The 9,699-nt window shown below is 48.4% G+C and overlaps 1 protein-coding gene across 1 annotated transcript; it reads left to right on the forward strand.

Moving 5' to 3' along the window:
* The first annotated feature begins 346 nt into the window (after positions 1–346).
* Positions 347–9,418, forward strand: lcp2a (lymphocyte cytosolic protein 2a). Its single transcript, XM_061086277.1, has 22 exons — positions 347–413; positions 520–713; positions 1,237–1,299; positions 2,690–2,736; positions 3,829–3,894; positions 3,975–4,000; positions 5,074–5,114; positions 5,224–5,410; positions 5,690–5,787; positions 5,861–5,924; positions 6,041–6,118; positions 6,547–6,566; positions 6,700–6,719; positions 6,971–7,087; positions 7,283–7,319; positions 7,522–7,537; positions 7,636–7,723; positions 7,809–7,861; positions 8,027–8,088; positions 8,498–8,572; positions 8,720–8,869; positions 9,258–9,418. The coding sequence occupies exons 2-22, from the start codon at positions 636–638 to the stop codon at positions 9,405–9,407; spliced, it is 1,536 nt and encodes a 511-aa protein (XP_060942260.1). The 5' UTR covers positions 347–413; positions 520–635; the 3' UTR covers positions 9,408–9,418.
* Positions 9,419–9,699: the final 281 nt, after the last annotated feature.

Raw genomic sequence — 9,699 nt, forward strand, 5'->3', positions numbered from 1 at the left:
ACACACAACCGAACGTGTCAATCATTTCCCCTCAGTCGTTATGCTAAGCTAAGCTAGCATGTCACCTGAACAAACCGGTTTCTATCTTGAACCTGAGTGAATCCTAATCAGAAGCGGACTTCATCTCCCATGATGCTTCACTTCTGGTGTGTAGTTAGAAGTTGTGTGTTTTAAATGTCATCGATGTGAAAATGGAGCAAAAAGTCCAGTTGAATGTTTTTCTTTTTGCAGTTTGAGTCTCAGAGTCTGAGCTCGACTCTGATCCGGAGTCAGCTCGAGCTGCTGTTCCGCTCTGTGGTCAGACCCCCCCCCCCCCCCCCCCTGCACACTCACTTCCTCCAAGAGACGAGAAGAAAGAGAAAGACAGAAGACAGGAGGGAGAGAAAGAAAGAAGGAAGCCATTTTGGTTGAAGGTGAACTGGTCTCGTCTCTTTCCTCCGGTTCCTTCTTGTTTCGAGACTCGAGTCAGAAAGAGATGAGCTGACGGGAGGAAGTAAAACTGGTCGTTTGGTTTCACAGGAAGAAGACGATCGTGGTCGTCTGAGCGTGAGCAGGAAGACGACCCGGGAGGGACGGACGCTGGGACGCTGTGGTTGGACGTCTGAAGACAGAAGACAGGAGGACAGGAGGACAGGATGAGCTCGGACCGAGTCCCGTCCAAGTCGGAGGTGATGGGCTGGAGCCCCCAGCAGCTGGCCGACTTCCTGAAGAGGGTGAGAGACCACCGCACTCTCTCTCTCTCTCTCTCTCTCTCTCTCTCTCTCTCTCTCTCTCTCTCTCTCTCTCTCTCTCTCTCTCTGCAGTCACATGACTTCATATTCACATTAATCTACGACATGTCGGCACCTTGACCCTCCACCTGTCACTTTAACGTGAGGGGCGTGGCCTCAGCCTGCGGCTCAGACACACAAGCTGATCTCAGAATATTCACAAACAAACACACAAACCTGGAGCACAACCTGAAGAGCTTGTTCACTAGACAACAACAGAGACACAAACTACGACAACAAAGACACAAACTACGACAACAAGACAAACATTACACCAAGACACAAACTATGACAACAAAGACACAAATTACACCAAGACACAAACTACCTCAACAAAGACACAAACAAGTAGCAGTTTCTCAGAAAAGGGAGGGGGGGGAGGGTAGGCAGTAAGGAAAGGAAATGAGGATGTGAAACAAGAGGAAGAGGAGACACACGAGTGAAGATTTGCATGTTTGTGTTTCAGATGAATCTGTCAGGATGCGACAAAACTGTGATGAAGAATTCAATCAACGGCTCCAGGTTTGTGGTGAGTACACAAAGACACACACAGAGGAGGAGGAGAGGAAGAGGAGGAGAGGAGGAGGAGGAGAGGAGGAGGTGGAGAGGAGGAGGCCACTTCAGAGAGGAGGAGAGGAGGAGAGGAGGAGGTAGAGAAGGAGGAGAGGAAGAGGAGGAGAGGAGGAGGTGGAGGTGGAGGAGGAGGAGGAGGCCACTTCAGAGAGGAGAGGATGAGGAGAGGAGGAGAGGAGGAGGTAGAGAAGGAGGAGAGGAAGAGGAGGAGGAGGCCACTTCAGAGAGGAGAGGAGGAAGAGAGGAAGAGGAGGAGAGGAGGAGGAGAGGAGGAGAGGAGGAGAGGAGGAGGTAGAGAAGGAGGAGAGGAAGAGAAGGAGGAGGAGGAGGAGGAGGAGGAGAAGGAGGAGGTGGAGGAGAGGATGAGGAGAGGAGGAGGAGAGGAGGAGGTAGAGAAAGAGAAGAAGAGCAGGAGAGAAGGAGGAGAGGAGAGGAGGAGGAGGAGGTGGTAGAGAAGGAGGAGAGGAGGAGGAGAGGAAGAGGTAGAGGAGGAGGAGGAGGAGGAGAGGAGGAGGTAGAGAAAGAGAAGAAGAGCAGGAGAGGAGGAGGAGAGGAGAGGAGGAGGAGGTAGAGAAGGAAGAGAGGAGGAGGTAGAGGAGGAGGAGAAGAGCAGGAGAGGAGGAGAGGAGGAGAAGGTAGAGAAGGAGGAGGAGGAGAGGAGAGGAGGAGGTGGAGGAGGAGGAGGTAGAGAAGGAGGTGGAGGAAGAGGAGGAGGAGAAGAGCAGGAGAGGAGGAGAGGAGGAGGAGGTAGGAGAGGTAGAGGAGGAGGAGGTAGAGAAGGAGGAGAGGAGAGAAGGAGGAGCGGAGAGGAAGAGGAGGAGAGGAGGTAGAGAAGGAGGAGAGGAGGAGGTAGAGAGAATAGGAAGTGGAGAGGAGGAGGAGGAGGAGGTAGAGAAGGAGGAGAGGAGGAGGTAGAGAAGGAGGAGAGGAGAGAAGGAGGAGAGGAAGAGCAGGAGGAGGTAGAGTAGAGGAGGAGAGAAGAGGAGGTGGAGGAAGAGAGGAGGAGAGAAGGAGAGGAGGAGAGACGGAGGTACAGGAGGAGGTAGAGAAGGAGGAGAGAAGAGGAGGAGGAGGTAGAGAAGGAGGAGAGGAGGAGGTAGAGAGAATAGGAAGTGGAGAGGAGGAGGAGGAGGAGGTAGAGAAGGAGGAGAGGAGGAGGTAGAGAAGGAGGAGAGGAGAGAAGGAGGAGAGGAAGAGTAGGAGGAGGTAGAGGAGAGGAGGAGAGAAGAGGAGAGAAGGAGAGGAGGAGAGACGGAGGTAGAGAAGGAGGAGAAGAGGAGGAGTCAGTGCTGAGGTTGATTTTCTCAAACTTCCTGACGTGTGATGTCATATCCTGTTGTTTGTAGAATCTGAGCAGCAACGACCTGCAGAAGTTTCCTAAACTACACACTCCGTAAGTACACACCCCAGTGTGTGTGTGTGTGTGTGTGAGACCAGGGTGTGTGTGTGTGTGTGTGTGTGTGACCAGGGTGTGTGTGTATGTGTGTGACCAGGGTGTGTGTGTGTGTGTGTGACCAGGGTGTGTGTGTGTGTGTGTGTGTGTGTGTGTGTGTGTGTGTGTGTGTGTGTGTGTGTGTGACCAGGGTGTGTGTGTGTGTGTGTGTGTGTGACCAGGGTGTGTGTGTGTGTGTGTGTGTGACGAGTGTGTGTGTGTGTGTGTGTGAGACCAGGGTGTGTGTGTGATGAGTGTGTGTGTGTGTGTGTGTGTGTGTGTGACGAGTGTGATGAGTGTGTGGGTGTGTGTGTGTGTGATGAGTGTGTGTGTGTGTGTGTGTGTGTGTGTGTGACGAGTGTAACGAGTGTGTGTGTGTGAAGTGTGTGTGATGAGTGTGTGTGTGTGTGTGTGACGAGTGTGATGAGTGTGTGTGTGTGTGTGTGTGTGTGACGAGTGTAACGAGTGTGTGTGTGTGTGTGACGAGTGTGATGAGTGTGTGTGTGAGTGTGTGTGTGTGACGAGTGTAACGAGTGTGTGTGTGTGTGACGAGTGTAACGAGTGTGTGTGTGTGTGAGTGTGTGTGTGTGTAACGAGTGTAACGAGTGTGTGTGTGTGTGACGAGTGTGATGAGTGTGTGTGTGTGTGTGTGTGTCTGTGTGTGTGACGAGTGTAACGAGTGTGTGTGTGTGTGACGAGTGTGATGAGTGTGTGTGTGTGTGTCTGTGTGTGTGACAAGTGTAACGAGTGTGTGTGTTTGTGACAAGTGTGATGAGTGTGTCTGTGTGTGTGTCTGTGTGTGTAACAAGTGTAACGAGTGTGTGTGTTTGTGACGAGTGTAACGAGTGTGTGTGTGTGTGTGTGTAACGAGTGTAACGAGTGTAACCAGTGTGTGTGTAACGAGTGTGTGTGTGTGTGACGAGTGTGATGAGTGTGTGTGTGTGTAACGAGTGTAACGAGTGTGTGTGTGTGTGTCTGTGTGTGTAACGAGTGTGATGAGTGTGTGTGTGTCTGTGTGTGTGACGTGTGTAACCAGTGTGTGTGTCTCCTCAGGATGATTTCCAAGCTCAGCAGTGAGATCAGCAGGAAGGAGGAGAGACGAGGTTTATTCTCTAAGAAGTACGTAGGCTCCTCCCACGAGTGACGCTGCTGTGGCTCCGCCCTCCGATGACTCATCTGTTTCTCTCTGTTTGTCACAGGGCGACGCCCAAATTCACGGAGCCAGGTAACGAGGTCCAGAACATCGTGATCGCACTCGGATCAACAGCTAGGCTAGCTGTAGCCTAGCTTAGCCGCTAGTCCGACCCGAGCGCTAACAGAGTTCTACGACACGAGCAGCAGCCGACCAATCAGAGCAGAGTGGACCCGCCGACCAATCAGAGCAGGCCGAGCTTTATCAGGAGGGACATTTTCATTTTGTAACGTCCTTCGAGGGCCGTTCTAGATTATTGTTATTATTTATCAATTCAGATTAACAAGCTCTCGATTCAACTTGATCCAAAATTCATTTCAGTTTATTGTACGACACTAATTTTGCTTGAAAATGTTTAACTGAGCAAGAAAACCTGTAACTTGGTGAATTATTCTAAATATTAAGGGAAATCTGGCGCAATAAGACATTTAGTTGGACTATTCTATATATATATATATCTATATATATCTATATCTATTATCCCAGATATTATTGAGATGTTATAATACATGATATAATAACAATATTAAAACAGAATCCTGCAAATTCCCCCTTTCACAGAGCAAAGAACTTGAATCTGAAGATTATTCAGTCTGACTTTTGAATTAGAATTAAAAATATTTAAATATTCTAAATATATAAAACATAAATAAAATAAACGACGCACAACCAAAACAATAAATGAAATGTACTCTGGCTCTGTTAACAAAAATATAACATTCGACTTGGTGCAGTCAGTGTGTGTGTGTGTGTGTGTGTGTGTGTGTGTGTGTGTGTGTGTGTGTGTGTGTGTGTGTGTGTCTGTGTGTGTGTGTGTGTGTGTGTGTGTGTGTGTGTGTGTGTGTGTCTGTGTGTGTGTGTGTGTGTGTGTGTGTGTGTGTGTGTGTCTGTGTGTGTGTCTGTGTGTGTGTGTGTGTCTGTGTGTGTGTGTGTGTCTGTGTGTGTGTCTGTGTGTGTGTGTGTGTGTGTGTCTGTGTGTGTGTGTGTGTTTGTGCTCATAAACACAAAGTGACCTTCAGTTGTGTTCAGGTCCTGTTGGAGTTTGTCGTTCTCTTTTCCTCTTGACTGTGTGTAACGTGTGTTGTTGTGAACTCGTTGTGTTGCAGAGACCCCCGCTGACGTGCAGGGCTGGGACGAGGACGAGTTTGTGAGTCTGTTATTGACAAAACATTTTCCAAAGAAATACTCACAACAGTTTTGAAGTTCTCTCTGACCAACATGGCCGACACGTTGTGATGCTTCTTCTTCTCCTTCAGGACGACGAAGACTTCGACGATGACTACGAGAGTCCGACCAGCGGGGGGGCGGACGCCAGCAGCGACGACTACGAGTCACCCAACGACGACGTGGACGGAGACTACGAGCCCCCCCCCTCCGAGCCCCCCGAGGACCCGGCGCACGCCCTGTGCCCCACCCTGCCCATCGCAGACGGAGAATACATCGGTAACACAAACAGAAAACATGTAACCGACCCACAACGTGTGAAAGACAGGTTCTTCTGCTGTAGTGACTTGAGGTGGCCAGCAGGGGGCCAGAGAGCAGGAGAGCAGGCACCCTGCGGACGTCTCACTCAGTTCATCCTAAGAAATGTGTTATTGAAACGACTCGTTATGATGTCATCAGGGATCGCACTCGTCTGTCAGCCCCCCCCAGCCCCCCCCCCAGGTCTCAGTCAGGCTCACAAACCAACGTCACGCTGTGTGTGTGTGTCTGTTTGTGTAGATAAAAGGGATACCCACATGTCGTCCAAAGGCCCGCCCCCTGCGGTATGTGCCCGCCCCCCGGTGGTCTCCTCGCTCGCGGCTCCGCCCCCTCGGCCGGTGAGTGGGACTCAGATTCACTTCAGCTCCGATGTGTAAAGGATTCCCGTTGACGTGTTTTGTGTGTTTGCAGCCGGGAGAGTCGTCGTCCAGGAGAGACGCCTCCCCCCACTGTGGGGGACGGCCCTCAGGGAAATGTGAGTAGCCTGCACCCCCCCATGTGACCTGTTGGTTTTCATCTCCACGTCTGGGTCATGTGACTCGGACGGAGCTCCTCATTGGTGGAGAGAAGCTGATGATTTGTTGTGTTCAGTTCCTCCGGCGCCGCCGCAGATCTTCCGAGCTTCCAAACCCGGACGAGAGTCGAGGGACAACTTCTCCCCCGTCAGAGGTGAGACTCACGATCATAAACATAAACACAACTTCATGACATGTAATAAAAACGTTTCTTGTAACTGAGCCTTCCGATGCGTTCAGGGACTCTCGGAAGTTTCTTTCTGATGCACAAACAAAGAATTTATCGAGCTTTAAATAGTCAGTTAAATTTCATGTCTGTACTTTGTTTAATCATTTATTTAATTATTGTCATTAGTATCCTCACCACATTACATTACATTGAGCTGAAGCTTTTCTCCAGAGCAACAAGAACCAAGTCCGTACGATTTCCTTCAAGAAAGCAAACAGGCGGAAACTTCAGATTAACACAACCAATGATTATAAGAGGAAATGAATCACAATCGTTTAAATTATTGTTTAACAGCCTGAACTGAGAATGAAGAAATGAATCTGAAAACTGATTTTGTTGTCTCTTCTTCACAGGACCTGCCTCAGCGGACAGGGTGAGTTTCCTCTCGGCTCCGGAGGATTTTAAATTTTTAAATTCAGCCCGAACCGAACCGAACCGAACCGGCTGAGACCAGAACTCGTAAAACTCACTTTCTATGGTTTTCATTTTGTTTGTGTTTCTTTCAGCCGAGCGCACCGTCCTGGAAGTAAGTGATAAACACACAAGAGGCTGAAGTCAAAACTTCCATCAAGCTAAATGAACAAATGAGTGAACATTGATTTGATTTAATATTGTGAGTTTTGATTGGATATCAATGTCAGGAGGTATCTTCTCTATTAAATGTGATTCTGTGTGATTTTCAACAAGGTTTTAAATTTACTTTGTTGAACTTTGCAGAAACGTACAAATCTGCAATTTAATTTAGACGCTGGTGTCAATTTACGTGTTTGTGTTCAGGCCTCCGGCGAACGCCCAGGACCCCCCCCCCTGGTCCAAACCTCCCGGTCTCCCCCCCCCCTCCTCCTCCTCCCCGGTCAGCAGGTCAAACTCCTCCCCCCGGCCGCCTCCCACCAGGTTGACATCACACGTCTTCTATCAAACATCATAGATTGTAAATTAAGATTAAGATTAAGATTCAAACGCACACGACTCTTCATCAGCTCGTTGTCTGAACATCTATGAATTCATGTTCCTCACTTTTGTTTCCAGTTTCTCTTGATTGATGATTTAACTGTTTATTCAGGTTATTTAATAATTATATAACTTTCATGTGGTTTGGTTCAACAGGTTTGATCCAAGAAGAGACGTAAGTTATAACTTTATGTGTTTGAGACTTTTACTCCTATTAGTACGTTTATAATGATGACATTTGAGAGGACACGACAGAAAGATGCATAAAACTGTGTTATATTATTATCATGCAGGTAATCACCTTTACATTTCAATTATCTTTATTGGTTTTTAAGATTTTATTTTAATTACAATTGTCTGTTATTCTCTCTCATCAGCAAACGCAGGATGAAGGTGAGAGTTTTGAATCTGCCACCAAGTTTCAACCAGATCTGTTCCGTAGATGTTACACACGTTTGTTTGATTCTTTGAATTGTGTGTTTCTCTTCCAGCTCCTAAACACAACACCTTCCCCCTTCACAGTAAGAGTCTGCCCCCCCGCCCGGGACTTCCTGCCCCCCCCACACGTCCCGGAGAAATGTAGGAAACAAGAAAGGTGGTTTTCTGTGGTTTGTTCAGTAAAGATGAAAAGTAAATAAATCAGCTGCAACTTCCTTCTCAACAGTGCGCCCCCTAGTGTTCACTCAGCAAGCTCCCTGCCCAGCCAGCTGCACCCAGGTACGACAACAGACACACACACACACACACACACACACATACATTTAAATTAAGTCTGAATGATTGTGAATGTGTGTGTGTGGTCTTGTGTGTGTGTGTGTGTGTGTGTGTGTGTGTGTGTGTGTGTGTGTGTGTGTGTGTGTGTGTGTGTGTGTGTGTCTGCAGCAAAGGTCGAACACAGAGGCAGCTTCGTTGGATCGTTTCGTCCTCCACCATCACACACACAGGTAACTAAACATACATTAACACACACACACACACACACACACACAGGTAACTAAACATACATTAACACACACACACACTCAGAGAAAAGTGAGCAATGTGACATTAAAACCCGCTGTAACATTTCCTTTCATACTGAAGCTACGCTGTTCAGTTATTAATAAAAGTAATCAGCTGCTTATCAATAGAATGTGTTTCTCCAAAAGAGAATTGGTTTTATTTACTCTGCATTAATCGAATCTTGTTCTTATTACACTGTTATTATTAAATTATAGTATTGATCAGCATTTGTATTTCTGATGTCTAAACAGCAGATGGTGCTGTTGTATTTGTGTCTCAGAACAGTTATCTCAGTCGTGTGTGTGTGTGTGTGTGTGTGTTTGTGTGTGTGTGTATCTGTGTGTGTGACAGGAGCTGGACCCCCGCTGGTACGTGGGTAGAGTCACCAGAGGTCAGGCCGAGGGAAGTCTGAGACAAGTCAGCAAGGTAACAAATCAAAGTCGAATGAAACTGAATGAAATGAAAAATAACCGTCTAATTATTTCATTAAACATCAGTTTCAATTCGATCTGGTCCAGAAGTCGTCACATTGTAGTTCAGCTCTTGTAACGGGTTTGTTGTGTGTCTCTGGAGGACGGAGCCTACCTGGTGAGGGACAGCACCCGGCAGATGGACAACCAGCCCTTCACCCTGATGGTCTTCTACCAGGACAAGGTCTACAACATCCAGATTCGCCAGCAGAACCAGAACTTCCAGCTGGGGACCGGACTCAAAGTGCAGGAGGTGAACATGAACACACACGTTCCACTGGGAACTCACACAACTCAGGTTGTGTTCACGGAGGAAAAGCTTGAGATTCATCTGGATGAGGGTCACCATCACAGCACCTTGTTAATCCCTATGAGAATAACTGGGACTCGTGAATATCAGCCAAGCAAACAACATTTGATTGATGAATAATTGAAATGAAAGTTTGAGGAAATTCCCTTAAGGCGTTCCTGGAAACATTATGCCTCCGACCACTAGGGGTCGCTGGTTTGGATGTCAACATCCGTGGTTTAAAGTGTTCGTTAGACACACTGAAAACAATCAGCTGTGGTTTAAACAGAGAAATAATATGTGTGTGTGTGTGTGTGTGTGTGTGTGTGTGTGTGTGTGTGTGTGTGTCCAGTCTTTTCCATCAGTGAGAGAAATCATCGCTCATTACTCTCAGTCTCCTCTGCTCCTCATCAACGCCAAGAACCGAAGCGCCAGTCAACAGAACCAGTGCCTCCTGTCGGACCCGGCCGGCGGCTACCTGACAGGACAGACCAGGTCCTGACCGGGTCCAGACCAGGTCCTGACCGGGTCCAGACCAGGTCCTGACCGGGTCCAGACCGAGTCCAGACCGGGTCCAGACCAGGTCCTGACCGGGTCCTGACCGGGTCCAGACCAGGTCCAGACCAGGTCCAGACCGAGTCCAGACCAGGTCCAGACCAGGTCCAGACCAGGTCCAGACCAGGTCCAGACCGGGTCCAGACCAGGTCCTGATCCTGACTGGGTCCAGACCGGCTCCAGACCAGGTCCAGACCGGGTCCTGACCAGGTCGGACTAACCAGCATTGTGTTAAATTT

The sequence above is a fragment of the Limanda limanda genome, chromosome 14 (assembly GCF_963576545.1).
Source record: "Limanda limanda chromosome 14, fLimLim1.1, whole genome shotgun sequence".
Classification (NCBI taxonomy): domain Eukaryota; kingdom Metazoa; phylum Chordata; class Actinopteri; order Pleuronectiformes; family Pleuronectidae; genus Limanda; species Limanda limanda.